The sequence below is a fragment of the Ambystoma mexicanum genome, chromosome 5q, assembly GCF_040938575.1.
Source record: "Ambystoma mexicanum isolate Mex_15411 chromosome 5q, UKY_AmexF1_1, whole genome shotgun sequence".
Taxonomy (NCBI): domain Eukaryota; kingdom Metazoa; phylum Chordata; class Amphibia; order Caudata; family Ambystomatidae; genus Ambystoma; species Ambystoma mexicanum.
In genome coordinates, this window is record NC_090933.1 from 1,330,842,630 (window position 1) to 1,330,860,319 (window position 17,690).

The window sequence follows — 17,690 nt, forward strand, 5'->3', positions numbered from 1 at the left end:
CTGTGGGAAGGGGATAGTGCTCAGTCCCTGCTTCTCTCCTCGGAGTATTCTTCCTGTAATACAAACAGGAATCCTTAAGCAGTGGTATGCATTGTTATTCTAATATGTACATTGTTTTATCATGCTGGAGATTCAAAAGCTGCTTGTTGGACTCTGTTATACCATGGCCGCTACGGTCTAGCTGTTATCTCGCACATTAGTTGCATGGATTAATTCATTTCTACGTCATGTTTAGCAACCCAACGCGGGTGACATACCATATTTTGGAGTATGATATGTTAATCCTTTCCTCTGTGCCGTCCTATTAAACTCAATTGGTAATTCGCTATTGGACCTGTATGGTGGATCTCAGCACTTTCTATAGGCGGTGGAGGAGTGGAGCTGTAAAAGTGAGTTAAATGGGCACATTGGTAGCAACACCTTGTGTTGGTTGTTCTTTTTGCTGATCAACTGGGGAGCAAGGGATTGATGGTAACGCCTTAATCAGGAGGGGCTGAAAGAAGCGGAACACCAGATCTGCACTTTGGTGGGTGTTGTTTTGTTTCTAGGCATGAATGAGTGAGCGTTCTGCCCACCCGCTAGAGCAGTCACAACATGAGGTGATTGAAACGGACGCCCTCGTGATTGTAAAGGAAGGTGAGCCGAGGACAGTGGCATGCCCACTTGCACGCGTTCATGAATGGTTAGCAAGTCAGGTGACCCGAGTATTGCAGGCTCCTGAAATCATCTGCATCCCTTAGTTATTAACTTATTGTCGCCAGTTGTGGGATAAAATGACCAACTGGCATTGTTTGGTGTTGGGATCCCCTATTGGCTAGCAACCGGTGTGCATTCCTGATGGTGACCCACTTTGAAGCACTCTCCCACAAATTGCTCTGGGAGGGAAGCTCCAAGATGTAGCTCCATCAACTGGGCCTAGGTCTTCATCAAGTCCTCACAGCTCACACCCTGCAGATACTGTTCTGAACAGCAGCATGATTCAGTCATGACGCGTGCCGAGCTCTGCATGAGGTGCTATGTGAGGGATTTAAAATCCTGATATTGGACCATCCTGGCAGGAGGGGTGCCCGATGGACCTCGTCCGTTAATGCCTCAATCACTGATGTGACAAAGCCTTTATGTGAAATATAGCATTAAGAGTCGTGATTTTAGGCCAGAAAAACCTGACGTTTGTGTTATGGTACCACCTGCGGCGGTTTTCAGAAATAATCTCTCTTGCTCATACCCACACTCGCCTCACTGTAAAATCATGATGTAGTAAATTACATAAAAGTGGGCAGCAAATATAGGTAAACCTACTCCTTCCAAGGAGGGGAAACCCATTTTCTTTTTTTTTTTTTTGGGGAAAATTGGTTGCTATCTTGAGAGCTTTGCTTAAAACTGCTGACGGTTTTCTGTCCTCTCATTGTCCTTGTCGTTCCTCGGCCGCCCTGTGCTTCTCGATGCTGTTCTTTTCTTCTTCTTGCACCTAACCATTGGAACGCTCTTCCACATTCTATCCGTGCATCCTCTACCTCATTCTATCCGTGCATCCTGTACCTCATTCTATCTGTGCATTTCAGGTCACCTATCGTATTTTTCGTTCCTAATTAAAAACTTCTCCTCTTTCTCTTTCCTCTAATCAGCTTTGATCATTGGCTTTATTGTGCTTCATTTTTATTGTACCATTGTATTTCGAATTTTTGTAAACAATTGTACCCTTCTTATGAAATAATGTATTCATGTGATCAGTTCATGTTAGACTTTACACATATGAACACGATTACAAAACATGGATGTAATACAATTCCTCATAAAACTACAAATCACTAATGTAATCATTCATTTCCATCGAATCTAAAGAGCAATTCATCACTAATGATGTAGCATAACTTTCCGCAATATTCACAATGGCTCCTACTTGAGCTCCTAAAATAACATTTTGACCTTAACATTTGTTTTTCCATTGATTCAGGCTAATTCTGATTAAGACGATAAATCATTCTGTTTTCTTAATAAATCATCAGCTTCCATACACAGTGTAAAGCAATGTGCAGTGCCTTCTTCTCGGTTTTCAAGCAGTGCTGCCAGAAACTGTCAGCTCTGATACTGTCCTAACGATTAATGAAGCCTCCCAGGACAGACCTGTATAATGAACCCTTTTCCCTACATCCTCCCAGGACAGACCTGTATAATGATCCCTTTTCCCTACATCTTCCCAGGACAGACCTGTATAATGATCCCTTTTCCCTACATCCTCCCAGGACAGACCTGTATAATGATCTCTTTTCCCTACATCCTCCCAGGACAGACCTGTATAATGATCCCTTTTCCCTACATCCTCCCAGGACAGACCTGTATAATGATCTCTTTTCCCTACATCCTCCCAGGACAGACCTGTATAATGATCCCTTTTCCCTACATTCTGCCAGTACATGTCAAATAGTTTCCTCCATAATCAATAGTTTAAACAATCCACACGTTCTTTTTGATTTCAGGCTACCTCTTTCAGGTTCTATTACGGTCGGCACTGGTAACCTCTCTGTGCCAAGAAGCAGTAAGAATGTGTGCACCAGGGGGATGGAGAGTCCTAAGAGCCGTTCTGGGCATTGAACGTGACTGATTCTACTGGCATGAGTCTTCCGCTGGCTTTTGTGGGACATGCCCAGTGTAATATCACGTGGATTAATGGTCATCTACCACTGGTCCCGCCATTGGTTTACGGGGACTTTCTTCCTCTTTTAGAACATATTACCACTTTAGAGAGTAATGCACATCTAACGGGACAAAAGGTCCATGCCGACCTGATGAGGAAACTTGACCCGTTTTTCTCTAAATCTCAAAGCGGTTCCTTTCATTACAATTGCCCGAGCCCTTGGTATGATGCCGACTGTAGAGCAGCAAAACAAGCTGTAATTCTACAGCTAGGCTCCAACGCACTGTGGGTAGCTCAATTATCCAAGAGACCAGGAAAGCACACCGCTTGCTCCTGAAAGAGAAAAAACAAGCATGGACTGAAGAAATTTGGAGCCAACTGCTGACAGCTCTTAGCAGGGGGTGGTTTACAGGGTTTCTGGGGAATCATGGCTTATGCTGCGAGAATACCAGTAGTTATCAGCAGGGCTGTGTTCCTGAATCTGTGTGGGCCAATCAATTTTGTGAACTATTCAAGGAGAATAGGTCTCTTGTCTGGGATACACAAGGCCTCCTGACCCGCACTCTGTGCGTGATTGACCTCACTGATCAATCCTTCCTCATCTCTTATGAGGAGGTTGGAGAATACATCTCTTGTCTGGGATACACCAGGCCCCCTGACCCGCACTCCAGAGGTGAGAGGTGAAATCAGGGATGTGGAGGAATTTTGAATTCAACTTTGTTTCTAAAGCCGAGGGTTCAACTGCCTTGCTGCGCTACTGTAATATGGAGCAGAATATGGGTTATGAGGGCCGTGCTGCGCTACTGTAATATGAAGCAGAATATGGGTTATGCAGGCCTTGCTGTGCTACTGTAATATGAAGCAGAATATGGGTTATGCGGGCCTTGCTGCGCTACTGTAATATGAAGCAGAATATGGGTTATGAGGGCCTTGCTGCGCTACTGTAATATGAAGCAGAATATGGGTTATGCGGGCCTTGCTGCGCTACTGTAATATGGAGCAGAATATGGGTTATGAGGGCCGTGCTGCGCTACTGTAATAAGAAGCAGAATATGGGTTATGCAGGCCTTGCTGTGCTACTGTAATATGAAGCAGAATATGGGTTATGCGGGCCTTGCTGCGCTACTGTGATATGAAGCAGAATATGGGTTATGCGGGCCTTGCTGCGCTACTGTAATATGAAGCAGAATATGGGTTATGCGGGCCTTGCTGCACTACTGTAATATGAAGCAGAATGTGGGTTATGAGGGCCTTGCTGCGCTACTGTAATATGAAGCAGAATATGGGTTATGCGGGCCTTGCTCCGATACTGTAATATGAAGCAGAATATGGGTTATGCATGCCTTGCTGCGCTACTGTAATATGAAGCAGAATATGGGTTATGCGGGCCTTCCTGCGCTACTGTAATATGAAGCAGAATATGGGTTATGAAGTGTATTTGGGTTTTGTAAACACCAAATATGAAAGTCAATGTATGCAAAATTTCTAATAGGGCCTCAACCAATCACTAGCCTCTAATAAGTGGGACCATTCTGTTTTTTCGACTTGCCCCCCTGTGTGTTTGCATTTGTGATTTCTGCTCCAATTCTAGCGATGTGCCAGTAGTTTTCTCAACATGTTAATATCTTTTGTGGGCATTGAGACTGAGAAGGAAAAGACCATGTTGATTTATATCTGGGGACGAATTACTGTACTAATGATCACCATTGCCAGAGGTGTTTTCCCCTGTGTTGTTTTTGATCTGCACTATTGGAGGTTTCATGCCTTGGTATTGGTGGGTATGCATACATCTAAAGAGTACTTCTTGAATTTTTGACATGATTCACTAAATGTTATAGTCACTATATGTCAGCCATCAAACACTCCACTGACATCTGCCTCCTTCTTGAAGACATTGACCTCGACATTCTCGCACTTACCGAAACATGGTTCAATGCCAGCATGGTCACTGCTTTTGACTCTCTTCTCCCTGATGGCCACGAGATCATTCCCAAGCCATGACGTACCCGCGCTGGCTGTGGGGTTGCCCCTTATCCGTGAGTGGGTTCCCACTCAGCTCTACACTTCCTTTGAGAGCTTGGTTTGCAAGTTGCTAATCTCTCCCTCTTCCTCTCTGACCATTGCCACGATCTACGGGCCCTCTGATGCTACCACCCTGTCCCTCTCTGAATGGTCTGATTTCTGCTCCTCTCTCCTCTGAACCTCCTCTAAACTCCATTCTTGGGCGACTTCAACATCCACTTGTACTCTATCACAGCATCCACTCTCTTCCTTGACCTGTTCACCTCGCTCTCCCTCTTTATTTGCCCTTTGGGTCCAAACCACACAGCAGGACACTCTTGACGCCCTCATCCACTCTGATCTTTCCCTCTCACCCGCGCCACTGATCATACCTCTTTCCTTGTCAGACCACTCTCTCCTCCCTTCTTACCCAGGTCCCCTCGTCCCTTTGACCGCACCTCCTCCAGCCCTGCCAATATCATTCACAAAGATCCGTCCGATTAAACAAGTGTCAGGTGCTGTCTTCACATCCACCTTCATCCTCCTCTGCCCCCACCCAGACTCTGCTCTCAGCATCCTCCATCTGGCCATTACTAACACTCTGGACATTCTTGCCCCAGTCATGAGGATCCACCTGAAACCTGCTTCCCAAGCGCAATACCTGGTATGACTCCAAACTTGCAGCCCTGAAACGCAAGTGCAGAGCTGCGGAACTGAAGTGGCAAACCTCGGGTTCACCCTCTGACAAACTGGCCTGCCGCCTGCTCCAAAGACGATAAAGACTACCCGTGCCAAGAAAAGGGCCCACATCCAGGCATGGGTATCTGGTGCATCCAACAACACGGCTGAACTCTTTAAAATCTGCAGGGAACTAGCCAAGCCTTCTGCAGTTTCCTCCTTCTCTCTTTCGTCCCAAGGCCCTCTGCAATGCACTGGTCACACACCTCACCACTAAAACTCTGGACATCCTGAGCACCCTTGCTACCCTCTCCTCCAGCCCCTCCCACATGCTTTTGCCTCCTCTGGCCTCCCACCCTCCTTCTCTCTCTCTGTCTCTGTCTCTCTCTTCTCCTTCTCCCCTGTCACACCTGATGACGTCACCAGAGTGGTCCGCTCTATGAAAGTCTAATCCATGTTTCTCTTTGCTCCTCCAGAACCATTAAGGACAACATTGGCTCTCTTGCCCCCGCTCTTTTGCGGAATTCTGCAACCACTCTTACTACTGGTAATGTCCCCTCCTCCCTTAAGCACTCCCTTGTGCGCGCCCTCCTGAAAAAAAACCTCAGGAGACCCTACCTGTCCAGCCAACTACCGCCCTATTTCTGTCACCCCTTCCTTGGGAAACTCCTGGAGAAGCTGGCCTTTCCCTAACTTACCTCACATACTCAACTTGTTGGTGGTCTCCACAACCATCAATCTGGATTCCGAGAATCCAGAGGCACGGAAACTGCTCTTCTGAACACCTGTGAAGAGCTGCTCGCATCTCTGGACTCTCTCTCTCTCTCTCTCCCCTCTGCCTTTGACACGGTCAACCACTCCATCCTCATAAAACTGCTCCATGAAACCCTTTGTATCTTGGAGCAGGCACTGGACTGGCTGACCTCTTTCCTAACTAATTCTTCGTCCAAGTTAATCTGGGCACCTTCTCTTCACCTATCTTTCTCCACCTGTGGTGTCCCCCTGGGCTCCAATCTCCCCCCCAGCCCCCTGGCTTTTTAACACTTAACTTGCTCAGCTGGCACTCCTCATTTCCTCCTTCTCCCCCAGATTCCAGTATTACGCAGATGACACAATTCTTTTTCCAACTTCCTGATGACCCTCTTGCAGACTGCTTATCTGCCACCCAGCAATCTCCGCCTCAATGACAGCAAGATTTGCTATCCTTTATGGGCTCTCCCCCTTCTTCATCTGAAGCCGCAAACCTTGGAGTTATCTTTAACTCCTCTGTCCTTCCTTCCGCACATTCAGGACATTTCCAAGAAGTGCAACTTTCAACTCTTCCTTCTCAAAGGAATTCTCCCATTTCTCTTTTTCCCACAAAAGCTCACTGTTACCAAAGCTCTGGTTCTCTCTAGGCTAGACTACTGCAACATCCTTCTCTTGATTCTACCCTCTTCCTCTCTATGACGCCTGCAGCTAATCCAGAATAGAGCAGTAAGACTTATCCTTGCCCTCAAGCCCAGGGACCACATCTCTCCTTTCCTAAAACCTCTTCACTGGTTATGAGTTGCTGTAAAGATCAAGTTCAAATCCCTTTGTATCATCCAATACGGCTGTCTGGGGCCACGCTATCTACAACTTGCTCTTACTAAATACTCACCATCTAGACCTCTACATTGCTCTGGTACCAACTATCTGCGATCTGCATGTCAATCTTTTTGCTAAACAGAGGGCCGGAGGCAGATCTCTTTCCTCAGTTGGCACCCTCTTATTTAATAGCCTCTCCCTTCCTCTTTAGCCAGATCCCCCTCAAATTCCGGAAGCTCTTCAAGACTTTCCTTTTCACCTCCTCCTTCCCTCCTCTGCTAATCTCAGTTGCTATGATTGTTGTTCGGGCCCTGGACTTCCACACCCAATCGTCTCCGCCACTGCCTGCGCGCTGCACTTGCCTTGACACTTACCGGCCTTCGCCACTGTAGGCCTGCACTTTTACACCTGCTGCTCACTCACAAGCACTTCAGCACTTACCCCCCTACCCCACTCTACCCCTCTCCTCTCTGCACTTGCACGCTCTGAATGCTCACAAGGCCTAGTAGGTTTGTCTTTATCCTCCAGTGTATTGTTTTCTATCCCATGTTCCCTGCCTGGTGCCCTGTGGGCGCTTTGAAACACAATTTACTTGTTGTACAAGCGCCTAACAAATGCTCAATAAATAATAAATAAACCAATGCTGTGCAATAGGGCGTAATATTTATGAATGTTGAGATGCATTGGGCCTCATTAGGAGTCCGTGCCCAGGGGTTGCAAGAGATGCTGCTTTGGAATTCTCGCACCTTTCAGGTCATGGATCTGTGGGAATATGTTGAGCGGATTCCTCTGGAGTAGGTTGAGTAGAATCTCCACAGTAGATCAACAGGAATAATGTGTGGAACCACTTAATTCATCATTTGTGGATATCGGCAGTGATGGGGCAACATCCCCATTAGTTACTGGGGATGTGATGAAAGCAGTTTTTGGTCACAGCACAGAGTATACACGGGCACGCTGAGATTGAACCTACTGTGCAAGGATCAGAATCCACAAAAAGGGCTCTGGGTCAGGTTAGGGAAGCCTGGTAAGTAACAGACCCATTTACACCCACTCCTTAACAGTAAAACAGAGTGTGTACCACCTCCTGAAAACGACACTGTGGTATTTTGAACAGGGAAACGGAAGTGGGGTCCATCTGGCCAATTAAATTTAGTACTTGGCAAGGGGGCATTTACATAAAAAATTAGGAAGGCAAATGGGGTGATATTGTGGAGTTCACAGTCTTTCATTCACTTTATTCTTTTGGTCTCTGACACAAACTCCAAATCCATCCCTCATCTCCAGGATTGACAGGAAAAACAAGCTTATCTAGGTTTAAAGTCAATGTTTGAATGTAGTGGCAGCATGGCCTGTGCCGTTCTCACCATGGGAAGAGATTGGCGCTTTCCCTTTTTCAAATCACAATTCTGTCCTTGTTTCCTCGATAGTGCTGTTTGTTGGGTTATATTATTCATGTTTGGGCCAATACACAAGTCATCAGTGATTACATAATGGACTGGTCAAGCAGGCGTCCGATTGGTGGCAAACGCCTGCCTTTTATCATTTGTGAATGGAAATGTGGAGCTTCCATTTGCTAATTTAGTCATTTCTGAATAAATATATAAAATATGCATTTAAAATGTTTTTTCACCAAGCCTGTGTTTTTCCCTAGTGTTTTGGATGCAAAACCTTTCTAAATAAAAATGAATTACATTATTCCTGCTGCATGTTACCTCTGTTCCACTAAATGTTCTCGTTGGAGCACCACTTATCTGCCAGCCATTAGGGCGCCTTTCCCCCAATAGATTGCACTTCAAAGTCAAATAAATGACTACATGAGGTTAACAACACTACTACTGAGTAGATTCTTATTACATATGCTGCCTGCGATCGTGAACGTGCTGAAACTAATAATGTGCATCTCCTTTTATGTTAATAGGTGACTGCCCCAGAAATGAAAAAACGGTGATTGTTCGATTCTCTGGACTATCGCAGTGAAAAGCTTCATCGTTGGAATATGCAAATTTCCAAGCATCTTAGAAGTGCGCAAATCTGGGGTCAAGTTGCCTTTTCAGAGTAAATAGGAACCGGGATTGCAAAGCCTGTTGATACATGATGGCTTCCATCCATGCAACCACTTTGTGGTAACATCCAGTATTCAAGTGTGTTCATTCTGTAAATCCTGGGGGAGAGGTATATCTAGCATGAAAATGACAACTTGTTATGTGCAGTAAGAAAAGCATTTTTCATTTGTGCTCTGAATTTGGAAAAGGTTAATTGAAAAGGCTCCTCTTAAGAGAAGACTCCTGACAAAATAAACTGACAAGACACGTTACACATGCAAAAAATGTGGGAACAATTGCCATCTCAAGAACATACTTATTGCCCACATGAGGACATAGGTGAGAAACCTTATCAGTGCACTGAATTTGATAATGCCGTCCATTTGCATGATATAGTTATCAGCCACCAGCAAATGAATAAAGGTGAGAAACCTTATGAGTGTGTTGAATGTGGGAAAGGGTTTGTTCAGAAGGGAGCTCTTAGTAGCCACCAGAGAACACATACAGGAGAGAAGCCTTATGGGTGCACTGAATGTGGGAAAGGGTTTGCTACAAAGGGAGAGCTTACTATCCACCAGAGAATGCATACAGGTGAGAAACCTTATGAGTGTACTGAATGTGGGAAAGGGTTTGCTGCAAACGGAGATCTTAGTATGCACCACAGAACACATACAGGTGAGAAACCTTATGAGTGCACTGAATGTGGACATGGGTTTGCCCGGAAAGAACATCTTATTAATCACCAGAGAACACATACAGGTGAGAAACCTTATGAGTGTGTTGAATGTGGGAAAGGGTTTGTTCAGAAGGGAGCTCTTAGTAGCCACCAGAGAACACATACAGGAAATAAGCCTTATGAGTGCACTGAATGTGGGAAAGGGTTTGCTACAAAGCAAGAGCTTACTCTCCACCAAAGAACGCATACAGGTGAGAAGCCTTATGAGTGCATTGAATGTGGAAAAGGGTTTGCTCAGAAAGGACAACTTATTAGGCACCAGAGAACACATACAGGTGAGAAACCTTATGAGTGCACTGAATGTGGACATGGGTTTGCTTGGAAAGAACATCTTATTAATCACCAGAGAACACATACAGGTGAGAAACCTTATGAGTGTGTTGAATGTGGGAAAGGGTTTGTTCAGAAGGGAGCTCTTAGTAGCCACCAGAGAACACATACAGGACATAAGCCTTATGAGTGCACTGAATGTGGGAAAGGGTTTGCTACAAAGCCAGAGCTTCCTATCCACCGGAGAACACATACAGGTGAGAAACCGTATGTGTGCACTGAATGTGGGAAAGGGTTTGCTACAAAGGGAGTTCTTAGTATGCACCAGAGAACACATACAGGTGAGAAACCTTATGAGTGTACTGAATGTGGGAAAGGGTTTGCTGCAAACGGAGATCTTAGTATGCACCAGAGAACACATACAGGTGAGAAACCTTATGAGTGCACTGAATGTGGACATGGGTTTGCTCGGAAAGAACAACTTATTAATCACCAGAGAACACATACAGGTGAGAAACCTTATGAGTGTGTTGAATGTGGGAAAGGGTTTGTTCAGAAGGGAGCTCTTAGTAGCCACCAGAGGACACATACAGGTGAGAAACCTTATGAGTGCACTGAATGTGGGAAAGGGTTTTCTACAAAGGGAGTTCTTAGTAAGCACCAGAGAACACATTCAGGTGAGAAACTTTATTAATGCACTGAATGTGGGAATGGGTTTGCTACAAAGGGAGTTCTTAGTAAGCACCAAAGAACACATACAAGTGAGAAACCTTAAGAATCCATTTAATGTGGGAAAGGGTTTGCTACAAAGGGAGTTCTTAGTAAGCACTAAAGAACACATGCAGGTAATAAATGCATAAATGTGTTGGGTGTGGGAACTGGTTTAGTCATAAGGTACGTCTTATTTACCAGCACTGAATCAGAAATTGCCAAATTTGTATAGCCCCTTTTTGCAGTGATTCTTAATGGCCCCCTTCAACTTTTCTCTTTTCATGCAAACGCTTGGTAACTCTGCTGTGTAGTAGAATAGGGCCTCATTATGAGGTTGGCGGTAGCCGTGCCTGTATGGCAAGCACCGCTACCGCCAACCTCGCATCCGGCACCTCCCCCCACGAATGGGCAATTACCGGCCCATTACCTGCCCGTTCACGGGTGGCGGTGTTACCGCACTCCCTATCCCCATTCTGCCCCATAGGGCAGAATGGAGATGGGGAGCATGGATGCACCGGCACCATTAATAACAATGCCGGTGCATCCGCAGGTTTTGCTTGTGGGTGCCGCACAACCAGGTCAGACCTGGCAGGCTGTCAGGCACCCACGAGTAAACCTCATATTTTGGCGGTACGGTGCCGGTGCCATACCGGCACCGTTCACACCGTACCGCCAAGTTATAATGAGGCCCATAGTCCTGATTCGAAAATAAATAAATGGGTGTGTCTCTTTAACTCTTAAAACTGTTCATGTGCTTACCAATACATACTAATTACTATGACTGGAACTGTATATCTGGTCTCTGACTAGCTTACCTTTAGTCATGAATGAGGGAAAAGGAACGGATGTCATGGGAGAGTGGCTGCACTACTTACACTGGCCTCAATGTCTTTTCTGCTGCAAAGCGCATAGTGGCTTTGGATGGACCAAACACAAAGCCGTGCCAAGCTCCCTGACGGCAGAAATGTTTCCAGAGAACAGCTGCACTGGGATATGGATATCATAAATGAGTAAACTGTGGCAGGAAGGAATCCATTAGAAATGTCTCTACTGGGAATTACACTTGTACACCCCCATAAAGTAATTTTACTTTCAACATCAACACATAGGGATTAAAATACTGCAAATTAAAATTATTTGGAGCCCTCCTGAATAATAAAAATGGAGAAGGCTATATTCTCACATGCCATTTAGACTAAGCTTTGCACAACACATGTGCAAAGACTGTTTTGGAAAGGGAAAACATGGATAATGGCATCCATAAAACTGGAATCTCCAATATTACTCTAGAAGCCAGTTTCCAAGAAATGCATGCCTCACCAGGAGTGCCATCCTCGCTGAATGCTGCAGTGTTTCCACTTTGTGTAACATGTTCTACAGCACTACAGGTTTCATTTCTCCTCAGGATCCCCTGTACTGTATTACACTATTGTCTATCTCTGTCGGAGCATTTAGGATTAGTAGATGGTTCCCTAGCCTTGGATCGACAGGTGGAGGTGCAATTATACAAGGGAGGGTGCATGCCCACTATTAAAGCACTAATTTAAAAGAAATTGGTTTCATGAGAAGGGCACACAGAAGATGTCAAATTATGTGGACATGTATTTTAGAAAAGTGACATTTTGTCAATAGCGTAGCAAGGGCAAATGGAAGAGAAATATCTGCTGTGTTGTGAGACAATAAATGTCATGCAAATGTGGAAATGAAATGGTGCCTTTCAGTCTGAAATGAGAGTTGTGGGTGTAATGCTGTCACAGCTGTTCTCTGCATTCCAAGAAGGAATAGTGTTCATAAAATAAAGCTGGTCTTGGATAAACTGACATGTCTAATGTAAAAGTCTCCCACCGGGATTCATACACTGAGTGAAATGCTGATGAAATGAATATTGTGCTTCAGCCAATATGTCACTGTGTTCACATTAAAAATAAATTGTTAGGAACTCCATTTGTGTTTAAATCTCTTTCCCTGACTCTGTGTAAACTGCGTCCTGAAACAGAGGCGATTAATTAGTGGGGCCACCTCTATTCCAGATTTATGCTGGAATGTATTTATTTTATTTTTGGATTTGTAGAACGCGCTACAGCCCACAGGCACAGAGGTGCTATAAGGACATGTAAGAGAGCTTGCTTGACGGTTACAGGAATGCGGTCCATGGAGAAATGCTTAATACAGTTTGCTTGGTTACAGGCTAATAAGTTACTTTACAGAACAAACAGTAAATGAGCGACAGGAAGAACGCAGATACAAGAATGCATAGCATGATTTTGATGGCCTTCCGTAAAGCTGCATGAGAATCAACCATCCTGATCAGGTCTGGGAGGGTGTTCCAAAATGTTGTGGCCATGGTTGGGAAACTGGAATCCCCAGCACGTACTCTACGTGTGGGAGGTGCAGTGATACGATTGGCATAGGCAGACCTAGATGTTCTGGAGGAGGTCTGTTTGGTGATCCGGTGTGCTAAGTAGGGGGGTGCCAGGCCATGAAGACATTTATGTGTGAGGGCCAATGCTTTGAAGACAATCCTTTCCTTGACAGGTAGCCAGTGTACCTGCCTCCTGACCTCAGAAATGTGGTCCATGCGTGAGATGCCTGTTGCGGCCCTTAAGGCATTGTTCTGAGCTATTTGGAGTTTAGCCAGATCCTTCTGGGATGTCCCAACAAAGAGGACATTGCAATAGTCCAGCCTTGAACCAATGATGGCCCTTGCGATGGTGATGCAGTTCTGTTGGGAGAGGAAGAGCCTAATTGCATTGATCAGTTTAGAGTGATAGGCTGTGGAAGATGTGATGGCATTGACCTGCCTATCCATGGTAAGGCTAGCTTCGAGACATGCCCACAGTCTTGATTACTTGAGACACTGTGATGGGAATGTTGTCTTAAACTTTCTTGTCATTACCATGGAGGGAGTGGGTAGTGACAGAGGAGGTGGGGCAAGGGGGTGGGAAAGAGGTGATCATGTAGGGAGCTGGTCGTGACTGACGAGGTGGGGTAAAGAGAAGGAGGTGGTAATGGTTTCAGTGGATGGGTGGGAAAGAGGTGAACATGTAGGGAGCTGATCGTGACTGAGGAGGTGGTGTAAGGGGGGTGGGAAAGAAGTGATCATGGTGCGAGCTGGTTGTGACTGAGGAGGTGGGGTAACGTGAAGGAGGTGGTAATGGGTTCAGTGGATGGGTGGGAAAGAGGTTAACATAGTGGGAGGTGGTAGTGACAGAGGAGTTGGGGGTAATGGGGTGGGAAAGAGGTGATCATGTAGGGAGCTGGTCGTGACTGGGGAGGTGGGGTAACGTGACGGAGGGGGTAATGGGTTCAGTGGATGGGTGGGAAAGGTGATCAAGGTTGGGAGGTGGTAGTGACGGAGGAGGTGGGATAATGTGAAGGAGGTGGTAATGGGTTCAGTGGATGCGTGAATCAGTGGATGCGTGGGAAAGAGGTAAACGTGGTGGGAGGTGGTAGTGACGGAGGAGGTGGGGTAACGTGAAGGAGGTGGTAATGGGTTCAGTGGATGGATGGGAAAGAGGTGAACATGGTGGGAGGTGGTAGTGACGGAGGAGGTGGGGTAAAGAGGAGGTGGTGCTTGTGTTCAAATCTGCAGGGTGTGCCCTTCCAAACCTTAACCCTCAGCGGCATTCTTGGATCCTGCACAATCTCTCCTGGGTTTTGCTGGGTTCCTACTTCTTGAGTTTCTTGGCTTGGTCTTACTATGTCCGGGGGAGGTTGTTCCTTGATTTGGGTTGCCAGCAAGGGTTTATGTACTGCATTTGTTATTATGGGTGACAGATTCCCTTACTGGAAAAAAACCTTTGCCCAAAAGGAAGAACCCACTTCCTGTTCCATATCCATTAGTCTATGGTGTGCGGGCAGTGTGTTTGTGAGCAAGCATTACAAGCACGTTTCTAAAACTCAAGGGATATTGCTGGAGTCTTTCCTTGCTGCAATTCTGTGGATGTGGACCTTTTGCTCTATAACCCTTGCACCGGTGAGGAACGCGCACAGTGAGCAGGCAGTTTTTTTGGTGTTCGGTGGCCGGAGGCAGCCACGCAGCGCTGGTGTAACGGAAACGGGCCGCCTGACTTCTACAGTCAGTAGAAACAGATGGAAAGAACTCATCTCTGCACAAATCTCCACATGACGGTGACTATCTGGTATTGAATTTCCTTTTATTGAGCAGCGAGTATGATCTACGAACTACTGAGTGGGGGTTAATTGCTGCTCCCCCTCTCGCCCCAATCTCAGATGCAGAAATGCTGGCGGAGGCTCTTCTGCCCCTTCCCTGTTTGATGTAAATTTATGTGGTAGGACGCCCCCCCTTTTGTTTCCATACATTACAGCTCTATAAAGCCCTACCACTTTCTTGAGCAGTCCCTTCAGTTATGCCAATTGCAATGGCAGGCAGCTACAATGACCCATGCAGCACCTGGACAGGGTACGGTGCCTGAAAGGAGACGAGCATGCAGAATAAACAGCAACAGTAGCTACCAGGAGGCTTCTATGACAGATACACCCCCGGATCTGGGCGATCACACTGCCTGATGGCTACTGAGGCCTTGCGCAGTACGAGTAGTCGCCCATTGCAATGGCAGGTAGCTGCAATGACCCATGTAGCACCTGGACAGGGTACGGTGCCTGAAAGGAGGCGAGCATGCAGAATAAACAGCAACAGTAGCTACCAGGAGGTTTCTATGGCAGATACACCCCTGGACCTGGGCGATCACACTGTCTGATGGCTACTGAGGCCTCGCGCAGTACGAGTAGTCGCCCATTGCAATGGCAGGTAGCCGCAATGACCCATGTAGCACCTGGACAGGGTACGGTGCCTGAAAGGAGGCGAGCATGCAGAATAAACAGCAACAGTAGCTACCAGGAGGCTTCTATGGCAGATACACCACCGGACCTGAGCGATCACACTGCCTGATGGCTACTGAGGCCTCGCGCAGTACGAGTAGTCGCCCATTGCAATGGCAGGAAGCCGCAATGACCCATGTAGCACCTGGACAGGGTACGGTGCCTGAAAGGAGGCGAGCATGCAGAATAAACAGCAACAGTAGCTACCAGGAGGTTTCTATGGCAGATACACCCCCGGACCTGGGCGATCACACTGCCTGATGGCTACTGAGGCCTCGTGCAGTACGAGTAGTCGCCCATTGCAATGGCAGGTAGCCGCAATGACCCATGTAGCACCTGGACAGGGTACGGTGCCTGAAAGGAGGCGAGCATGCAGAATAAACAGCAACAGTAGCTACCAGGAGGTTTCTATGGCAGATACACCCCCGGACCTAGGCGATCACACTGCCTGATGGCTACTGAGGCCTCGCGCAGTACGAGTAGTCGCCCATTGCAATGGCTGCAATGTCCCATGTAGCACCTGGACAGGGTACGGTGCCTGAAAGGAGTCGAGCATGCAGAATAAACAGCAACAGTAGCTACCAGGAGGTTTCTATGGCAGATACACCCCCAGACCTGGGCGATCACACTGCCTGATGGCTACTGAGGCCTCGCGCAGTACGAGTAGTCGCCCATTGCAATGGCTGCAATGTCCCATGTAGCACCTGGACAGGGTACGGTGCCTGAAAGGAGGCGAGCATGCAGAAATAACAGCAACAGCAGCTACCAGGAGGCTTCTATGACAGATACACCCCCGGACCTGGGCGATCACACTGCCTGATGGCTACTGAGGTCTCGCGCAGTATGAGTAGTCGCCCATTGCAATGGCAGGTAGCTGCAATGACCCATGTAGCACCTGGACAGGGTATGGTGCCTGAAAGGAGATGGCATGCAGAATAAACAGCAACAGGAGCTACCAGGAGGTTTCTATGGCAGATACACCACCGGACCTGGGCGATCACACTTCCAGATGGCTACTGAGGCCTCGCGCAGTACGAGTAGTCGCCCATTGCAATGGCAGGAAGCCGCAATGACCCATGTAGCACCTGGACAGGGTACGGTGCCTGAAAGGAGGCGAGCATGCAGAATAAACAGCAACAGTAGCTACCAGGAGGTTTCTATGGCAGATACACCCCCGGACCTGGGCGATCACACTGCCTGATGGCTACTGAGGCCTCGCGCAGTACGAGCAGTCGCCCATTGCAATGGCAGGTAGCTACAATGACCCATGTAGCACCTGGACAGGGTACGGTGCCTGAAAGGAGGCGAGCATGCAGAATAAACAGCAACAGTAGCTACCAGGAGGCTTCTATGGCAGATACACCCCCGGATCTGGGCGATCACACTGCCTGATGGCTACTGAGGCCTCGCGCAGTACGAGTAGTCGCCCATTGCAAAGGCAGGTAGTTGCAATGCCCCATCTAGCACCTGGACAGGGTACGGTGCCCGAAAGGAGGCGAGCATGCAGAATAAACAGCAACAGCAGCTACCAGGAGGCTTCTATGACAGATACACCCCCGGACCTGGGCGATCACACTGCCTGATGGCTACTGAGGTCTCGCGCAGTACGAGTAGTCGCCCATTGCAATGGCTGCAATGACCCATGTAGCACCTGGACAGGGTACAGTGCCTGAAAGGAGATGGCATGCAGAATAAACAGCAACAGTAGCTACCAGGAGGCTTCTATGGCAGATACACCCCCGGACCTGGCCGATCACATTGCCTGATGGCTACTGAGGCCTCGCGCAGTACGAGTAGTCGCCCATTGCAATGGCAGGTAGCCGCAATGACCCATGTAGCACCTGGACAGGGTACGGTGCCTGAAAGGAGACGAGCATGCAGAATAAACAGCAACAGTAGCTACCAGGAGGTTTCTATGGCAGATACACCCCCAGACCTGGGCGATCACACTGCCTGATGGCTACTGAGGTCTCGCGCAGTACGAGTAGTCGCCCATTGCAATGGCTGCAATGTCCCATGTAGCACTTGGACAGGGTACGGTGCCTGAAAGGAGGCGAGCATGCAGAATAAACAGCAACAGCATCTACCAGGAGGCTTCTATGACAGATACACCCCCGGACCTGGGCGATCACACTGCCTGATGGCTACTGAGGCCTCGTGCAGTACGAGTAGTCGCCCATTGCAATGGTAGGTAGCCGCAATG

The 17,690-nt window shown here is 47.4% G+C and overlaps 1 protein-coding gene across 1 annotated transcript in view; it reads left to right on the forward strand.

The window, feature by feature from the left end:
• Nucleotides 1–12,589, forward strand: part of LOC138498538 (zinc finger protein 615-like) — an 80,666-nt gene extending 68,077 nt beyond the window's left edge. Inside the window, exon 3 of the mRNA XM_069622320.1 lies at nucleotides 8,805–12,589. Within this exon, the coding sequence (XP_069478421.1) occupies nucleotides 9,204–10,628 (1,425 nt within the window). The 5' untranslated portion in view covers nucleotides 8,805–9,203 and the 3' untranslated portion in view covers nucleotides 10,629–12,589. The remainder of the gene's footprint in view (nucleotides 1–8,804) is intronic.
• The last annotated feature ends 5,101 nt before the right edge of the window (nucleotides 12,590–17,690 follow it).